The sequence below is a fragment of the Eretmochelys imbricata genome, chromosome 10 (genome assembly GCF_965152235.1).
Source record: "Eretmochelys imbricata isolate rEreImb1 chromosome 10, rEreImb1.hap1, whole genome shotgun sequence".
Lineage (NCBI taxonomy): Eukaryota > Metazoa > Chordata > Testudines > Cheloniidae > Eretmochelys > Eretmochelys imbricata.
This window is the reverse complement of record NC_135581.1, coordinates 44216547-44235699: the sequence shown is the minus strand read 5'-3', so window position 1 is coordinate 44235699 and position 19153 is coordinate 44216547. Positions and strand designations below refer to the sequence as shown.

The following is a 19153-nucleotide window of genomic DNA, read 5'->3' as shown; positions in this document are numbered from 1 at the left end:
GGGAATTTAGCTGGAGTTGTGGGTGCTGCTCAGCACCTCCAGGAACCAGGATTATGATGGCCCCATGGGGTGGGGAGAAGTAAATGGCTGGGGGTCCCTGCAGCAGTCTGAGCAGTGGGGCACAAGGGCTCCATAGCAGATCTGCTAGGGACACAAACCCGGCATTGGCTCTTTCGACATCACCCCATTCTCTAACCCCTGCCCTATCCCATGGGAGCCCCAGGCCTCCCAGTGACAGAAGCTGGGCCTTCCCCATAGCTTCTCAGAGGCAGGGGTCCCAGTAGGGCCCCCCACTCACATAGGGCTTTATACCGGGACCCTTTGGGGAAGGCGTGAGCAGCTGGGAGGGGGAGGGAGCGAGCGCATTCAACCTATGCAACCCACTGCTTTGGCTCTGCCTCCAGCCTGCCTCCCCCCGGCTAGATCACAGCCTCACACCTGTCCCAGAGCCCAATAACCCCACATGCCGAGCTCTGCCCACTGCCTGAAAAGGCTCGGATGGGGTGCAGCGACCTCCCTGCCAGGGGCCCCTTTGAGTTTTTCTACCCACTAGTCCCCAGGGTAGCACTGGAGCCCCGGATCCGCATGACAGAAGCACACACCATCCACAGCAGGGCCCCCCACCATCAGCTCTCAGGTACTGGGCTTCTAAGGGCCTGTGCCAGCTGACTCGGGCTTGGGCTAAGGGGCTGTTTATGGGGTGGAGGTGTTCGGGCTCTGGGACCCTCCCACCTTGCAGGGTCCTAGAGTCTGGGCTCCAGCCTGAGCTTGAGGCAGCTGGCACAGGCCAGCAGCAGGTTTTAACTGCAGTGTAGACACACCCTGAAAGACCCACAGCCCCTCACCATGGGGCCATCTGGTTCCTCCCCTTGTGCCTATCGCTTCATTCTGACCAATCTGCACCTCCAAGAGGAAGTGGAGATGTGGACAGGTACTGCGGGGGCAGTGCTCTCTCCTCCTCCACAGCAGCACCCTTGGGAGCTGGGCACCAAAAGGGCACCTGGTATGGAGGGGAGAAAGGCAAGGAATTGCTTCGAACATGCCTGTGCACCAGAACCCAGCAGAGCCAGCCATCCCCTGGGGCCAGCCTCAGCAAAGCACTTAGGGATTAGGCACTGCCCGGGCTCACTCTGTGGTGCTGTAGTGACATGCAGAGCCCGCGCCAGGCTGTGCCAAGGGCGAAGGGGCAGCAGGTTGTACTGGGGTGGCACTGGGACGGTAACACATGGGCATGAGACGGGTGGGTGCCTGCTAGGGAGGATCCTCAGAGAGAGCGCCCCACTACATCTCTCGTTCTCTGTCAGTCCAACTGGGAGAGGCTGGAGTGCAGCTTGGGCGTCAGGAGTCGTGGTCCAATGTCGGCAGGTGGGGCCAGGGCCAGAATTTGCCCCCTGGGAGACCTGTGCCTTACCTCACCTGCAGCAGGTTGAGCTGACAGCCCCTGGGCCTGTATGTGTGGAGTGCATGGATGAGTCCAGACTGCAACACCGTGGGGGTGTCTCATTAGGGACAGAGTCGGGGCTGCTCCCTGGGGCACTGGGTAACCCCAAATGTCAGGGCTGCAGCAGCTGCTGCTCAGTTAGGGCATTGCTAACTTTCCAGCAGAGGCCCCGTTTGGCCTCCCAGCCCGCTCGCTTCCTCACTTCCCCCCTGCCTGCCCGTCTCTTGTGGGGGCTGCGCCGGGGAGATTCCATAGGGCAACTCTCAGGTCAGCTGGACGATAGGAGCCAGAGAAGTGTGTCCGAGTCTTGCTCCGGGGAGGGCCCCACACTGTGGAGGGCTTATAGCTACAGGGCCACAGCAGGATGCCTGAGGTGTCTGTTTCTCGATTGCCTTCAGTCTAGGCTTGGGTGTGGGGGGGTGCAGGTGTGTGGGGGCGCAGGCGAGTGGGCGGGCGTACAAAAGCCAGCTCTGTAAGCTAAGGCCAAGCAAGACCACCCCAATCCCAGCAGTGAGCACCAGCAGAGCCATCTACTTCTGTCCTGGCTGGAAAACAGGTGGCACCATCCCCCAGCCCACCGTAAGCCCCTGAGGTGCCCACACCCCAGTCCCCGCCTCCGTCCGTGACCCCTGACCTTTAGTCCACGCTGGAAAGTGGAGATGGAGAGCAGGGCCAGGTCCTGCTGTTCTTCCGCGTAGCGGACCAGGTAGACATAAACCAGCTTCTTCACCTGCCAGACGCGCGGGCAGAGACCGAACCTTGTCAACCAGGCTCCAAATCCTCCCATCCTGTCTGCTCCCCACCCCCATGGCTTCCTCCACTGCCACCCGTGCCAGCGAAGAGGGGCGATTGCCCCCACATCTAGAGGCCCAGGGTATCGGGGCGGGGGGCAGAGGCAGGAGGGCTTGAGCTCAGAGGGATTGGGTATGAGGGATGTCACAGGGAAGTTCTGTTAAGTAAGCTGAGTGCATCACACCAGCTGCTTCTCCCAGAATCCTCTTTGCTGCGGCGGGGTCTGGGCCGGATTCTGGCACCTCCTGCAATCCTGGGCTGGGATGCCGTCCCACGTCCATCTCTCACTACATGGCCACCCTGCTGCCAAATCTCAGGGTGCCACAAGCCCATGGCCCTCCAGGCAACCCCACCTGGCCATTGCTGCCACAGAGGGCAGCAGGATCCCACTGGCTGTTATGGGGGCCCCTCAAAGCCAGCTTGCCACTTAGGACAGGGAGCGGGTGCCCCCATATGGGAGCAGTTTCCTGCCTGGCATATGTGTGCAGATCAGACCCAGGCAAGCCGCAAGCAACCCCACGGCAGATACCGCTCCCCCCAAACGCTGTCCCCTGCTGGCTCGCAAGTTGCTATGACCCCGAAGGAGAGGCTCACCTCAATGTTCTTGCAAGCCACATTTTTGACGACAGCTGGGAAGAGGTCGGACGCATTCTTCCCCCTGGCGATCATCTGGGGACATGAGAAAGAAGACTGTGACCCGACAACACATCTGCAGGCGTCACAGCCCCTGTGCCCAGCACCTGGGCTAGAAAGCAGAACTCCACTAGCTTGGGGTGTGTGTGTTTACAACACATAGCACAATGGGGCCCTGATCCATGATTGGGGCCCTGAGGCTCCATCACAATACACATGATAATAACAGCAGTATGTGGTCTCAGAGCCCCACTCTAGGACTCCCACCACTAGAGGGCATGAGCGCCCAGACACCTGATCCGCTCCGAGTCCCTTTAGCAGAGAACAATGGGGCACAGCCAACAGGCTACAGCCAGAGGAGCTGGCTGCTGTCCAGCTCTAGAAAGTCGGAGGGGTGGGGGGTTACTAACATGGCGGGAGGGATAGCAGAACAGTGCAGTCTGGGGAAACGAGCCCAGGGCTGGGAGCCAGGAGGGATCAAGTTCTATTCCTAGCTCTGAGATCGACTCACTGCATGATCTCAGGGAGGTTTTTTCTCTCTGTGCCTCAGTCTCCCCATCTGGGAACGGGAAGGATGATTCATACGTGGCGAGGGTTTAAGGCCAGAAGGGACCACCAGATCCTCCAGTCTACTCTCCGGCATCTCACACATACACCACCGCCCCCCTGCACACTAAACCCACCCTCTGAAATTTGACCAAGGATTCACAGTCCACAGGCACCTAGATAGTACGTGCCACAGGCAGAGAACAGGAGCAACCAAGGGGCACCAGTGCCCGAGGCCCCCTCAATGGCAGGGAAATGGTTAATTAGATACACCCAGGTAATCCTGGCAAGTGACCCGCACCCCCATGCTGCAGAGGAAGGTGAAACCCCCAAGGTCCCTGCCAATCGGATCTGGGGGGAAATTCCTTCCTGACCCCTCATATGGTGATCAGTGAGACCCTGAGCATGTGAGAAGAACCAGGCAGCCAAGCACCCGAGAGAGACAGTGCTCAGTGCCACCTCATAGCCTGGCCCACCCCGCCCAGAGTCCCCTCTGCAGCTGTGGCCATCCCTCATGTTTCAGAGGAAGGAGACCAAAAAAACCTCCTAAACCCAGACTACAATGTGTGGGGGAGAGACCCTTCCTGACCCCTGCAGGTGGCTGTGTGAAGCCCTGAAACATGAGCTTTGGGAACAAAAGACAGTGGGGAGGGAAACTCCACAGAGGGGACTCTGAGGCACAGCAGGGCAGCGACTGGCTCAGGTTGCACAGTGACGCTATCACTGCTGGGGCTGGGACTCAGGAGCTCCTGGCACTCAGGCCATGCCTCAGTGCCCCACCCCCACCCCGCCCTGCGGGAGACACTCACAGCCACAATCCTCTTCATGGCCTCCAGCTTCAGTGAGTCCTTGTTACTGTCCAGCATCTCCTTCAGGTCATCGTGTCTGCAAGTCACAGGGAGCCTTGTCACCAGCCGAGCAGGCACAGATGCAACGAGGTTTAGCAGCTCTCAGCCATGCACAGCCATGGCGTACGCCACATACACCAGCCCACAAGTGAGCATGAACACAGCCACTGCCCCCAGTCCTGCCCCAGCCAGTGGGGGTGGGGGTAGCTGATGAGGCTGACCGCTCAAGGGCTCCATCACAGGCGCCACTGAGCAGTAACTGCAGCCACAGCCGTGTGCTACTCAGGCTGAGTCACTGCCCCACAAGGGAGTTCAGACCACATGCTCTCTGGGGGACCCTGGAAAAGCAGGAACCCCTCCCCCCAATGCTGCAACTGAAGCAGATACCCCTCTGCCTGGCCCCTTCCAATGGAGGAGCTGGCAGCACTTGACAATTCATTGTCTACATCACCCACCTTTCACAGACGGGGAAACAGAGGCAGAGAGGGCAGTGACTCAGCCCAGGCCAGAGCTGGCAATAGGAGCCCGGACTCCTGGGTTCTAGCACACTGCCAGGAGAAAGCGGTCTCTTTTTCCAGATGCGTGTGATAATGCCCCACATGATTCCAAGTGGCACTGTGATCACTGTGCAAAGCCAGGCTGTTAATGACCCCCTAGGAAGTCCCCATCACCAGAGGTGTAGCCCTCCCCAGTGCCCCAATGCTGGGTGCATGACTGTGTCTGATAAATTCTGACACATAGACGAACAAAATCTGATGGAGAAGAGCCAACGCAGCTTTTGTAAAGGGAAATCGTGTCTCACCAATCTCTTAGAATTCTTGGAGGGGGGTCAACAAATATATGGACAAGGGGGATCCAGTGGATGTAGTGTCCTTGGACTTTCAGAAAGTCTTTGAGGCACTTAAGCAAAATAAGCTGTCATGGGATAAGAGGGAAGGTCCTCTCATGGACCAGTAACTAGTTAAAAGACAGGAAACAAAGGGTAGGAATAAATGGTCAGTTTTCAGAAAGGAGAGAGGTAAATAGTGGTGTCCCCCAGGGGTCTGTACTGGGACCAGTGCTGTTCAACATATTCATAAATGATCTGGAAAAAGGGGTAAACAGTGAGGTGGCAAAGGTTGGAGATGCTACAAAATTACTCAAGATAGTTAAGTCCAAAGCTGACTGCGAAGAGTTACAAAGGGATCACACAAAACTGGGTAACTGGGCAACAAAACGTCAGATGAAATTCAATGTTGATAAATGCAAAGTAATGCCCATTGGAAAACATAATCCCAACTAGACATACAAAATGATGGGGTCTAAATTAACTGTTACCACTCAAGAAAGATCATTGTGGACAGTTTTCTGAAAACATCCGCTCCATGTGCAGTGGCCGTCAAAAAAGCGAATGGAAAGTTAGAAACCATTAGGAAAGGGATAGATGATAAAACAGAAAATATCACAATGCCACTACATAAATCCATGGTATGCCCATACCCTGAATACTGTGTGCAGTTCTGGTGGCCCCATCTCAAAAAAGATATATTGGAATTGGAAAAGGTTCAGAAAAGGGCAACAAAAATTATTAGGTGTCTGGAACATCTTCCATATGAGGAGATATTTGAAAGACTGGAACTGTTCAGTTTATAAAAGAGATGACTAAGGGGGGATATGATAGAGGTCTATAAAATCATGAATGGTTGGAGAAAGTGAATAAGGAAAGGTTATTTACCCCTTCACATAACACAAGAACCTGGAGGGTCACGCAGATGAAATTAATAGACAGCAGGTTTAAAACAAACAAAAGGCTAAAACTATAACCGGGTTCAAAAAAGAATGAGATTAGTTCATGGGGGGATACATCCATCAATGGCTATTAGCCAAGATGGTCAGGGATACAACCCCATGCTCTGGGTGTCCCTAAATTTCTGATAGCCAGTTGCTGGGACTGGACGACAAGGGATGGATCACTTGATGATTGCCCTGTTCTGTTCATTCCCTCTGGAGCACCTGGCCGCTGTCAGAAGACAGGATACTGGGCTGGATGGACCATTGGTCTGACCCAGTATGGCCATTTTTATGTTCTTATGCACACAGCCGCAGAGAGAAGACCATGCCCTGCTAGTAGGCTGACGGGCCATACCCTCTGCCCCCCATCCCACAGCATGGACGTATACATGCCACAGATCTGACATGCTGCCACCTTCCAAAGCTTTATGGGTCTCTGGCCCATCAACTGACTGAGTACCAGTGGAATAGCAAGGACGATCTAGCAACAGGCAGACTGGAAAGTGTTCCTGTCCAGGGACAGGGGTTGGCGAGCCCCTCAGAGGCTGGATGCTTTGATGGATCCTCTTGGCTCTGGGTGGCTCATTTCTGGTACATCCCGGCAGCAGCTGGTGGGTATCTGAAATACCCCATATCTGACACAAGGTCCTGGCCCCCCAGTGATAGCTGGGGATGTGATCCACTGTCAGACCATGAAGGCTCAGCAGAGGGAGATTCTGGGGATGCCTGCTGGCTGGTTCCCCTGATCCAGGGCACCAAAGAGCCATTCGCTGGCTGCTAGCTCTCACAGTTTGATTGGGAGTTTCAGGATATTTGGTATTTGATTCAAAGCCCCAGCGCCTAATTCCTGTGAGTACGGGACAATCTCAGCTTTCATTTAGAGAAAGGGTTACGTTAGCAGCCCTCCTGGACGTGCAGAAAAGCTGGACATGATCCAAGCATAACTGAAAGGCTCAGAACCCAGAAGGCGAAGAACCCCCAGCCCCCGCCCCAAATGCACTGGTTTTAAAATCTCATGATTCTGGGGCCCAAACTCCTGGCTTTTGGACAGCTGAAGTGGGAATACTGCATTCGCCAGCTGGTAGGATGAGCACCCTCCACCTCCCAGAGTGCTCAGGCCTGGGGTGAGTCAGCTAACAACGTGCATTAGCCAGGCCAATTCACTCTTTTCCCTGACGCTGGCTGCAGCAGGCTGCTCTGTGCACTCTGTGGTTGAAGAGAGAGCGCCCAGCCTGCTGGGTTCTGCTCTAGCCCTTGGGGGAGCTGGGGTTCCACTCTCTGTCCTGGGGAAGCCAGGGAATTAACAGACAGCGAGGTCAGGAGATCTTTCGAACCTTAGCCTGGGTGGGGTGAAGGATCAGGCCAGATCCTCTGGGGGAAGTCACTTGTCCAGGGTAAGGAGCTGGGCCAGCCCTGCTCTTGGATCCAGGATCCATGGAAGCCTGCCAGTACTGCCCCCCATTCCAATCACACGCTGTACCCCAAAAGCATGGCTGGGTTCAGACTCCCTCAGAGCAGTTAAACTGAGCTGGAGAACTCAGTGCTGCAGCCATAAACTCTGCCCAGGGAAACCTTTCCTGTAGCTGGCACTCCACCCACCTGTGGCATGGGGCCAGGCACAGGCAGCATGTACAGCACACAGCAGCCATTTTATCTCTCAGCACTGGCCCCTGCAAAGAAAGGGGGCCAGCTCAGAGCAGTGGGTCACAGCACCTGGCTCATCCTGGGCAGGGCCATGCCACATACCGATCGCTGGCTGTCACAGCAGGGACTTGGCCCAGCCCAGAGCATGGCAGCTGCTATATGTGCTGTGGATGCCGAGTTTGTGGTGGGATTACTGGGGGGGGAAGAAAGGAGAGGGAATGTCTCCCATCCCCCTGCCTCTCCTGTATTTAGGCTCACAGCTGTAAGCAGTTTCCACTACCCCTTTCCCTCCAGCTCTGGGATTTCATCCGTCCTTCCAGCTGCCCCTGAGCCCTGATGGGGGTTAGACCTGGCCTAAGGAGGCCAGCACCCAAAGCTCTCCTCCTCCCTTCTAGAACAGGAACCCCACTGCCAATGCCACAACAAGGAGGCTGCCCCAGGTCACAGAGAGGTGCCCCTCAGAGCCACTTCCCAGCAGCAGGGACTGCTCACAACGGACCTGATTCAAACTGTGAGAGAGATGGAATTACACACGCTGTTCTTCTCTGCAGGAGACAGGCGCTAACGGAACAGGCCTCACAGGGAGAGACGCAAGGAGCTGTGCAAGAGAAGGGGAAGGGCCGAGTTGGTCACAGTCTGAAAGTAGCGCAATTTGTATTTTTATAATTTCAACTGATAAAATCGATGTTCATTTTTAAGCATATCTGTCTATTTTTATCTATTTAATTGTTCGGGTTTGTGGAAACTTATACGGGGAGAGGGGGTCAGACAATTATTTAATGACAGTAGAGGTCAAGAGTCAGAAAGTTAAAGCTTTATAACCTTTAAAACATAAATTGTCAGCGTCACATGTCAAAATAGACAAAGGAAATAGGCATAAAAAAAAAATCAAACTCTAGTAAGTTCTCAAGCATCATTTCTCTTCCTTTGCCCTACACGGGGAACAAATATTTGACACCAGGCTCTTTGATCTAGCAGACAAAGGTCTAACAAGATCCAATGGCTGGAAGTTGAAACTAGACAAATTCAGATGGGAAATAAGGCGTGAATTTTTAACAATGAGGTAATTAACTGTTGGAACAATTTACCAAGGGCCATGGTGGATACTCCATCACTGGTAATTTTTAAATCAAGACTGGATGTCTTTCTAAAAAAGATCTGCTCTAGTTCAAGCACAGATACTGTACTTGAAGCAGGGAGTAATACAGGGAAGCCTTATGGCCTGTGTTGTACAGGGGGGTCAGATAAGATGATCACAATGATTTCTTCTGGCCTTATAATCTGTGAACAGAGCAGCAGTGAGTAGATGCAATACATGTCTGGGAACAATCAGGGGATCAGAGGGGCAGAACCAGGAAAGCAACAGGCCGACGGAGCAGGTTATAGTTTGCAAGTTAATTTGGCTAAAGAATCCAGTTCAGTCATAACTACCACTTGCTTCAGTCAGGATACAACAGGTTCCCACTGCTCAGAACATACAATCATAGAAATGTGGGCCCGGAAGGGACCTCGAGAGGGCATCAAGTCCAGCCCCTGCTCTGAGGCCAAACTAGATAAACCTAGATGATCCCTAATAGGTATTTGTCCATTCTTAAAATCCTTCAGTGATGGGGATTCCACACCTTCCTTGGAAGCCTGTTCTGGTATTTAACTATCCTTAAAATTAGAAAGCTTTTCCTAATATCTAAGCTAAATCTCCTCTTCTGCAAATTATGCCCATTACTTCTTGGCCTACATTCAGTGGACATGGAGAACAATTGATCATCGTCCTCCTTATAACAGCCTTTAACATATTGGAAGACTGTTATCAGGTCCCCCGCAGTCTTTTTCTCAAGACTAAACATACCCAGTTTTTTCACCTTTCCTCATAGGTCAGGTTTTCCAAACTTGTTATCATTTTGGTTGCTCTTCTCCGGACGTCTAAAACTTTCTTAAAATGTGGGCCCAGAACTGGACAAAATACTCCAGCTGAGGCCTCACCAGTGCTGAGTAGAGCAGGATAATTATCTCCTGTGTCTTACATACAACATTCCTGTTAGTACACCACAGAATACTATTAGCCTTTTTTCACAACTGCATCACATTGTTGACTCATATTCAATTTGTGATCCACTATAACCCCCGGATCCTCTCCAGCAGTACTGCTGCCTAGTCAGTTATTTCTCATTTTATGGTTGTGCATTTGATTTTTCTTTCCTATGTGTAGTACTCTACACTTATCTTTATTGAATTTCATCTTGTTGATTTCAGACCAATCCTCCAATTTATCAAGGTCATTTTGAACTCTAATCCTGCCCACCAAAGTGCTTGCAACCCCTCCCAGCTTGGTGTCATCTGCAAGTTTTATAAGCATACTCCCCACTCCATTATCGAAGTCATTAATGAAAATATTGACTAGTACAGACCTGATACATCCCCCAAGTTTGACAGAGAACCATTGATAACCAGTCATTGAATAAGGTCTTTCAACCAGTTCTGAACCCACCTGACAGTAAGTTCTTCTAGACCACTTTTCCCTAATTTATTTATGAGAATGTCATGTGGAACCGTATCAAAAGCCTTGCTAAAATCAAGATATATCACATCCACTGCTTCCCCCATCCACTAGACCAGTAACCCTGTTAAAGAAGGAAATTAGGTTGTTTTGGCATGATTTGTTCTTGACAAATCCATGCTGGCTATTCTTTATAACCCTATTATCCTCTAGACACAGGGCAACAGGTGCTATGGATCAGGTGCAACAAGGACCCACCTGACATACAGCCACAGATGGACTCCAATCCTATGGGACTTCCACCACGTCCCTGGTCACACAGCCTAGAGCCCCCTGCTCCAAACGCATAGGCTCCTAAGCCCAGATCCTCAAAGGTATTTAGGCTCCTACCTTCTGTTGATTTAAAAACCCAGTGCCAGAGCTAGAGGAGAATCTTCCTTTGCTATTAGCAGAGTGGGGCCTAGGACACATTTGAGCCCTTCACCCTAGTCTGTAGATATCAGTGAGGCATTCAGATAATTCAGCACAGCAGCCACACCAGGGAAATAGCAGCAAGTCATCACCCCCACCCCCCTACCCGCTTGTCAGCAATAAACAGCAGGCTGGTGTTGTGTGATTAAACTAGGCAAATAAAAAACATTGCACAAACTCCCAGAGATGTCTGAGCAACTTATTCCTGCACAGACCATGTTTGCTTGGTTTTACAGCGTCTCTGCAAAGCCATTCCCTGGGTCTTGATTTGATTGGCATCCCTCGTCCCCCAGGAACTTCACTCGGGAGTTCAGTTTTGAACCCTGAAGTTCACCACTGGACTCAGGGCCCAAGTGCCAAGTCTCACATGGGAATCGATGAGGTGGCTGACTTTCAGTGTGCCCCTCCCCTCAGCTCCCAGAGAGCTGGGCCCAGGCCAGGGGAGGGGGCTGGCCAGGAGCCAACCCCACAGGGAGAGGAATGGGGGGAGGGGGAAGCCAGCCCCGCAGCTCTGTTAATGAATTCAGTCTGCAATGAAACCGGAGACCCCAGGAAACCAGAGAAGCTCCTGGTTGTAACCTCTGGCTCTGCACAGGGCCCAGCTGTGGTGGGGGAGGGGAGGCCTTGGTTGATCATTTGGTTGTGGAGGGCAGGGGGATGCTCGGGGCACTTACTGGAGCTCAGCAGTGTCTTGCTGCCCATGGTGAGGTGCCCATGGTGAGGTTCCCTACCTGGGTGTGCTAAGGCATGGGAGGAGGGCCGCTATCCAAGGCTACATGGTGAATAAGGGGCAGAAATGGGTCAGAACTGCCCAGGCCTGTGCCAAACACAAGGCCAGCCCCCACCTTCACCTCCCAACCTGTCCCTTCTCACTGAGCCCCAGTAGCCCCCAGCCCCAGCTCTGCATCCGACAGTGGGGCAGACCCCTCACACCCTCCCCCCGCCACCACGCTGCAGAACCTGGCGCAGCTGAGCAGCGGGCAGCTTAGCACAAGCCACAGGGGCCGAGGGGCCCAGGAGGAGGTGGACAGGGGGATCTACCCCCCTTGCAGACTCTGCAAGGAGCAGGGCCCAGGAGGCTGCAGAGCTGCCTGCCTTGGCCAGGGAACCCAACCCGCAGCCACCTGTGAAATATTCATCCCGTCAGGAATCCACTGACAGCACCATGGCAACCTCAACGCCAGGCTTCTCTTACACCTATTCCATTCACAGGCCCTGGGCAGCTGGGATTACACACACAGTGGGGGCGGTTACGGGGGGGCGGCGGGGGGAGGCAAGGTGCCTTCCTCGCAGCAGCCTCTGGGGCCAGGAGGACACTGAGTCCCTTATGGGCTGAGTTTGCTGGTCCTCAGCTAAGCCCCCAGCTTCTGCTACATGAAATCCCTTCTGAACATCCCCCTCCTGCCCCCAGCTGGATGCCCCCAGGCCTGTCGCCCCCCACCTGGATACTGGGGGTCTGAGCACAGTGGGCAGGAGCTCTCTGTAATGGACACTCAGGCCCCCACTGAGACTCTTGCCAATTAGAGGCAGAGCCCCCCTGACCCTCAGCTGGGCTGGGACACATCAGCACCGGTTAGCGTATGGGCTGCCCAGCCTGCAGCCCCCTGGGCTGTCCCTGGCGTGGCGATCAATAGGAACTGACCCAGTCCCTATGTCTCTTTTTCAGTTTCACCTGGGGCAAAACTCCCAGTCACAATGTGACCCCTGAGCAGGGGTGAAATTAACTCAGGACACTTACCGGTATGGGGCAGGGGCTGGCTCCAGCCCCTGGAAGGGATGGGGCCTCAGGCGGAAGGGGCGGCATTGGGGGGTCAGCATCCCCCATCCAGCCCTTCCAGGCCGCCTGGCCCGTGCCACCTGGGGCAATTTAAAGGGCCCAGGGCTCCGGATGCCGCTGCTGCAGTATCGGCAGCAGCGTCTGGAGCCCCAAACCCTTTTAAATTCCCCACCCCGGCCCGGGTGGCCGAGTGGGGACAAAAGGGGCAGGGACGTTAAAACGGTGCAGGGTCGTTTGCCGCGGCAGCGCTTTAACGTTGCTGCCCCTTCCCCCCCACGCCCCGTCAGCGGCCCTGCTGGTACGGACCCTACCAGCAGGGCCGCCAACAAGGGAGGCAAAAGGGGCAGGGACATTAAAGCTCTGCCACAGGCCGGGCTGGGTCCAGGCTGGTGCGGGTTCTTACTGGTATGCCATACCAGCCCGTACTGGCTCACTTTCACCCCGCCCCGAGGGCAGAAACTCCCAAACGCGACCCAAAAGCATGGCGGTGGTGGCAAGGGGGCACTCCGGGGTCTGAGCTCATCACACAGGGGGCTCCCTGTGAGTCACTGGAAGCTCCACGTGCACGTCCCCAGTTGGATGGCATTTAATAGGGACAAAAACCAGCCAGCGCCTCAGCTGGGGTAAATCGGTGGAGCTCCACCGGATCGAATAATTAACACCAGCTGAGAATCTGGTCACAGCTTTTTATAGCGTCCTTTCCATAGCAGGGATAGAATTCTATATTCCATTCTATAGGGGGCTTTTAAACAAAACCCTAAAGATCAGGGGTGGGCAAACTACTGCCCGCAAGCTGTTTTAAGCCGGCCCATGAGCTGCACTACATGGCTTGGCCCCGGTCCAGCTGGGGCACTGGGTCGGGGCCCAGACCATGCAGCTCGGCCCCGCTCCAGCGGGGTTGCTGGGTCGGGGCCGCACCACATGGCTCGGCCCTGCTCTGGCACTCTGGCCGGGGTGCTGGGCGGGGCCGCATCATGCGGCTTAGCCCCGCTCCGGTGCTCTGGCTGGGGCTCTGGGTTGGGGCTGCACCATGCAACTTAGCTGTGCTGCGGCCGGGGCGCAGCTCCCGGAAGCTGCGGCATGGCCCCACTCCAGCTCCTACGTGCTCCAATGGGAGCTGCAGGGGCGGTATCTGCAGATGGGGCAGCGTGCAGACCCACCTGGCTGCACCTCCATGTAGGAGCCGGAGAAGGGACATGCCACTGCTTCCGGGAACTGCTTGAAGTAAGCACCGCTTGGAGCCTGCACCCTCTGAGCCTCTCCCCATGCCCCCACCCCCTGTTCCAGCCCTGATCCCCCTCCCGCTCTCCAAACCCTTCGATCCCAGCCCGGAATACCCTCCTGTCCCCCAAACTCCTCATCCCCAGCCCCACTCCAGAGCCCGTACCCCATCCCGCACCCCAACCCCAATTTTGTGAGCATTCATAGCCTGTCATACAATTTCTATTCCCTGATGTGGCCCTCGGGCCAAAAAGTTTGTCCACCCCTGCTATAGGTAGCGTATAACTCTTGATTCAAATCTCTGGGGCTTTCCTATAAGAGTTCAGCCCCTTTGCTGGCACACCTGAGGCTCCCTAAATGCACAGAAGTGACATGGGGACAAAACAATCCAAACCATTTCCAAAAGCAGCCCCAGAGTTTCCAGGGAATAGTACATCTCCAATTCAAGGGCAGATGCCTCTGAGCTGGCGCGAACTCTCTCAGTGTGTTCTGAGGTTCGAGCCTCAAGACTTGCAGAGCAGGACCGGGCTGAGTCAGAGCTAAGTGGGAGGAGGGTGGGCTGGGGCTGGGAGTGGGGGGACAAGAAGTCACACCTTCTAGCTAGGATGCACCTCCCCTCAAATGGGGAGGGGGGCCCCCCATTAACCATAAACACTCCACAGATACTAGCTTGTCCAAAACGTAGCACCACAGCATGGACAGGGAAGACCCATGCAGCAACATGGGAGCCCTTGCCCTGGTAATCAGTGGGGGAGGAGTACCCAGCTCCCAGAGGGCCAGGAACAGAGGTATTAAGGACGGAAATGGAACAATGAGATCTGCAGTTGGGGCTGAGACAAGCCCCCAGAGCACAGGGAGACTGGTTCAGACCCAAGTGTCTCTAGAGCAGGCCGAACCGGAATCCTCCATCCAAACCTCCCGTGCTGTGGGGTCGTCTGATGCAACCCCAAACTTCGATTGAAGCTGGGACCACGTCACAGAGTGTGAGGCTATCCCTAGGGGACCCCCATGCTCAGGCGGCAGGTGAGGCTGAGCTGGCCGCTTTCCCTCCTAACGCCCTATTCCCAGTCACAGGTTCTGGGCTCCAGGACTTGGAGGGACTCATCCTGGCTCCAAGGGAGCAGATTTGGGGAAAGCCAGAGCTAAATCCCTTCCAACGAACAGCAAAACTGCCATTTTGTGCTGCCAAGAGCTCAGCGGACATGGAGCCCCCAGCGCGGGAGATTCACAGCTCCAGCATGAAGCAAGGCACTATGTATTGAGGTTCTGCTATAGTATCCTCAGTGTCCTCTCCTTCCCCTGCCCCCAGAGCCAGGCGTGGGTGAGCGAAGGACTCACAGAATGATGGCACCACTTCAGGAACACCAGGCAGACAAGGTGCGGCAGGGTTGCCACTCAACTGGCATGGAGAGACCCTGAGGATGCAGGGGCAGGGCTGGACGAAGAGGGACACAGAAAACAGATTCCACTGGGCCAGCTTCACTCGCACCCTCAAAGAGATGGGCCCTTTGGACAGCTCCATGGACACAGCAGGGTGGCACTGGGCCCTCAAGGCTCAGAGGTGCTTTACTAGCTGTCATTAAAGCTGTGTCCTTGTCTATTACCCCAGCATCCCAAGCTCCCCTCATAGGTAGCCATATGGCCCCCTGCAGCCCCTTGTGTCTCCTCCCCATGCCCCCATCACCCAGCAAGCACCACTTGAAGCATGCTTGACACTCACTGAAATGCAGGCCCTTGTGTCCCAGAGAGACTCTGTCTCAGACACAGACCCAGCAACTCCTGTTACAGTCCAGTAGGGCCAGATCCCCCATGGGCCATGCTGGGGACAGTGGAAGAGTTATGCAGGGTGGAGTTTTGAAGGGAAAGCCAAGGGGCTAGAGCTCTCCTAACATCACTCTGATGGGGTGCGTTATGGGGCAGTGTTGTGGAGAACCCACTCCCCTTCTCCCTCCCTTTCAGTGGGGATCAGGGTCTTGTAGGACCAGGAAACCCACTCCCAATTTGACAATGGGGAGCCCAGGGACAGAGTCTCTCTGGGAAGAGGCTCCTCCCATCTCATCCCACTACTGCCACCATCCAGTTGAGATCTTAAGAGGATCAAGTTGCTAGCATTTTATTCCTAAGGGGAGAATGGTTCTATGTCCTCCAAGCACTCCCGTCCCTTCCCTGCCTCCCAAACTCACAAGAGCCCCCCTCCCCACCAGTGGCCCTACCGTAGTGGCTGTGTCTGGCTGCCACTGGTGCTGTTTTCTGGGGCAGCCGCCTGCTCTGGCGACTTGAGCAGACGGAGCTCGTCAGCCTGCATAGCGTTGTACCAGACCTGCTGCCCTCCGTCAGGTGTCAGCACTGGGCTCTTGGCCTCTTCACTTGCCATCCCCTGCTGGAACCTCACCAGGTTCACTGCGCTGGCTGGCAGCTGCAGCAGCTTCTGCATCGGATTCATCGCAGCTGCGGAGGGGAGCAAGGGTCGCCGACAGGTAGAGAGAGGTGATGGCCCCTCAGCAACAGGGACACTGATTCTTCTGCAGTCAGTGTGCCAGCCCTCAAAGGGTTAACCTGGCTCTGCCAAGCTCCCCCCGGCCAGCTCCCCAGTGGGGTTCCAGCACAGCTGGGGGGCTTCCTGCCCCCTCTCTCACTGGCACCCCCTCTGGACCCCCCAGGGTTGTCGTCTCTGATCCTGAATCCCAGATCCCGAGCTGGTGGGTGCGATTCAAGGCATGAGGAAGGAAGGCAGCAGCGAGGAGCTGGGGCTGGCTGCCTGTGAGGGGAGCACCCACATGGCTATGGGGGAGCAGCTTCTGGGCTCCCCGGAGGGCTTGGCTGGCGCTGGCACAGCAGGCTAGAGAGGCTCCTCGTGCCCACACTGCGCTGCCCCAACCACCCCAGCTCCTGCCCCGGGCCAGACGCTCAGCACAGCCCAGCCACGTTTGCAGGTCAGCTGGCTCAGCTCTATGACTCAGCTCCCCTCCTCTCCGAGCTCCCCTCCGCCTGACAGCCCCCGCCCTCCTGTCCCTGGGCTGAAATCTGATGCTGCAGCAGCTGGAAGGCAGCTGAAGAGGAGCCCTTGCTCCTCGCCTGGCTTGCAGCGCCTCCTGCTGGCCACACACAAACTGCCACTCAGAGTGAGCCAGCCCCACCACCCCCTCTGCCCCTGGGGATTGCCACCCATCCCCTGCCCCCCAGGGACATAGGGCAGACCCCAGCTAAGTCCATGCTAGCTGCCAGTGCTCAGCACCTCCAAGCATCAGGCCCAGAGGGTGACTGTACCTGCCATCCGTGGGCACTTGCAGGCTACCAGCTCCCATCCACAGGGCACAGGCAGGACAGAGCTGGCAAGCACTCAGCTAGGTGCAGGGAGGGACTCACAGAGAGGGATATCGAGGATATCTAGAGTCATGCTACCAAGGAGAATGGAAGTGAGATAAACCCTCATGCTTCAGAGCTTCAGCTACTCTGTCTTAGGGGCTCAGGGGAGACATTCATGGGGGCTGATCACCCCACATCTGCCACTGCAGGGTTCCTACACCTTTCCCTAAGGCATCTGGTGCTGGCCACTGGCAGAGATGAGACACTGGGCTAGACGGACCTTGGTTCTGCTCCAGCCTAGCGATGCCGCTGTGCATATGCCATGGACTGAGGCAGCCCCCAGAGGATTTAACAGGGATGCCCACTGCTGCCAGAGGATCTCATTCCAGGCATCCAGAGAGTTGTTCCAGCCCTGGTCAGCTCTTTTGTAGGACAAAGAGGCCTGAGCTACCCCCTGGCCTTTAACCCTTCAGTGCCAGGGATGCTGTTCTTGGCTAAAGACCCAGCCACGACCTCACCAGAGCTAGGGGGGAGCCTGTGGAGTGGTCCAGAGCGACATCCCCTGCACAGAGAGCTCAACATCATGCATTAAGCCCACAGAGAGCCACCCCCGACAGGAGTTTTCGAGAGCAAGAACCCCTTGCTGCAGGCTCGAAGCTGTCCGAGAGCAGGCAGGGAATTCACTGTTCTCATTTTCCATTCATTTCAGCAGGGGCAGGCTGGGGTCACGGGGAGTGATTCCCGCTCCCCACGCTGTGCACGAGGGCCCGACGCACGGCAGCCACCCCAGACGGAAGGGCCGCGAGGCAGGTGAGCACAGCACTAGGACAGAAGGGAGCCATGGAGCCACTCCAGGAGGAGGAAGCAGGGCAGGGAAGGAGCCAGCTGTGGTGCGGTTCCCAGGTGCTGGCCAGAGGGAAAGGCAGCCCAGGAAGCTGCTAGGTGAGAGGGGGCTGGGTGAAGGAGTGAGAGAGGACAGTGCCTGGCTCATGGGGCCTCTGGCAGGCGTAATCACATCCAGGACACCCCTGAGAGAGGACAAGCCCGGATCCATGGCCCTGTCCCGTGCAGTGCTCCCCTGGTGCATCCCTGCCAGCGCCACACAGGGACAGAGCCGTTCACACAGGCGTCACGGCAGCCAGCACTGCAGATGAGTCACCAGTCGCCAGCGCATCATGCAGCTTCACGCTGGGCTGCAGCACAGACACGGGGAGCTGAGCGGACGTGTGGGCGTTTGACGCCCCCGGACCCAGACTGCCTGGACACACCACACATATGGGGAGCTGTCACAGCCTCTGGAGCCGCGCCCCAGACGCCAGCCGAGGGGAGGGACAGAGGGGCAAGAGCCCCACTTAGGTGCCAGTTGGGTTGGTTCTGTTGGGGGGGGAAACGGCATCATCCAGTAGCCACGGTGCATGATCGCCCTCCCAGCCGGGCTTTACCCCCTTGCTTGTGTCTGTGGCTCTGTTTGCATTCCAGTAGTGCCTGTAGTGCCCCATTGTGCTGGGCTTGTTACAGACACACCTATTAAGAGGCAGTGGCTGCCCCTACGTTTACAATACAACTAAGACACAGAAAGCATCACTAGCCCTATTTTATGGATGGGGGGCTGAGGGATTTGCCCCGGTCACACCGGGAGTCTATGGCAGAGTCAGGCCCAGAACCTAACTCCCGAATCCCAGCACAGCAACTCAACCAGAAGCCCACCCTCCCCCTGCCATGCAATTCCTGTGCCTCCCTTCCCCCAGCCCAGAATTTTGCACTAAGGTGCTAAATTCCAAACGTGGATGGCTGTTCAGACCGGATTGTGATCTCACACCAGGTTTACCCTGGGGCAGCAGCACTGGCTTCCGTGGGGTTCCTCCTGGCTTACCCAGGGCACTCGACAGGAGGAGCAGGCCCAAAGTGCTTCACTGAAGCTGAAGCCCCATGGACGGCCGAGCTCCTTCCCAGGCTGCCATGTCTGCGCTGTACACGCAGCACCACAGCAAGTGCTGCTGAGCCAGGGCCAGGCCAACTCATCCAGACTCCTTCTTAGCCCACAGGGCCATTGAGTGCGGGGGACCCAAGCTGTCCTGACACCAGGGTAGATGGCGCTCCCAGTACCTCTGGGCTGGTATCAGAACGTCTCCAGTGAAATCCAGCCTGCCTTCGGGTTCACGTTACTCACAGAGAGCAGGGAAGGAAAAGTTCAGAGACGGCGTCAGAAG

At 55.9% G+C, this 19153-nt stretch overlaps 1 protein-coding gene across 6 annotated transcripts in view; it reads right to left on the bottom strand.

The window, feature by feature from the left end:
* Positions 1-16569, bottom strand: part of AP3B2 (adaptor related protein complex 3 subunit beta 2) — a 52273-nt gene extending 35704 nt beyond the window's left edge. For 4 of the 6 annotated variants that reach the window (XM_077827596.1, XM_077827599.1, XM_077827598.1 and 1 more), the window contains exons 1-4: positions 15851-16569; positions 4222-4297; positions 2828-2902; positions 2076-2171 (exon numbers count right to left, since the gene is read on the bottom strand). In XM_077827596.1, the coding sequence (XP_077683722.1) occupies positions 2076-2171; positions 2828-2902; positions 4222-4297; positions 15851-16080 (477 nt within the window). In that variant the 5' untranslated portion in view covers positions 16081-16569. Of the gene's footprint in view, positions 1-2075; positions 2172-2827; positions 2903-4221; positions 4298-10426; positions 10658-15850 lie in introns of those variants that run through there. The other 2 variants (XM_077827602.1, XM_077827601.1) reach the window with 2 other exon arrangements.
* Between the last annotated feature and the right edge of the window lie 2584 nt (positions 16570-19153).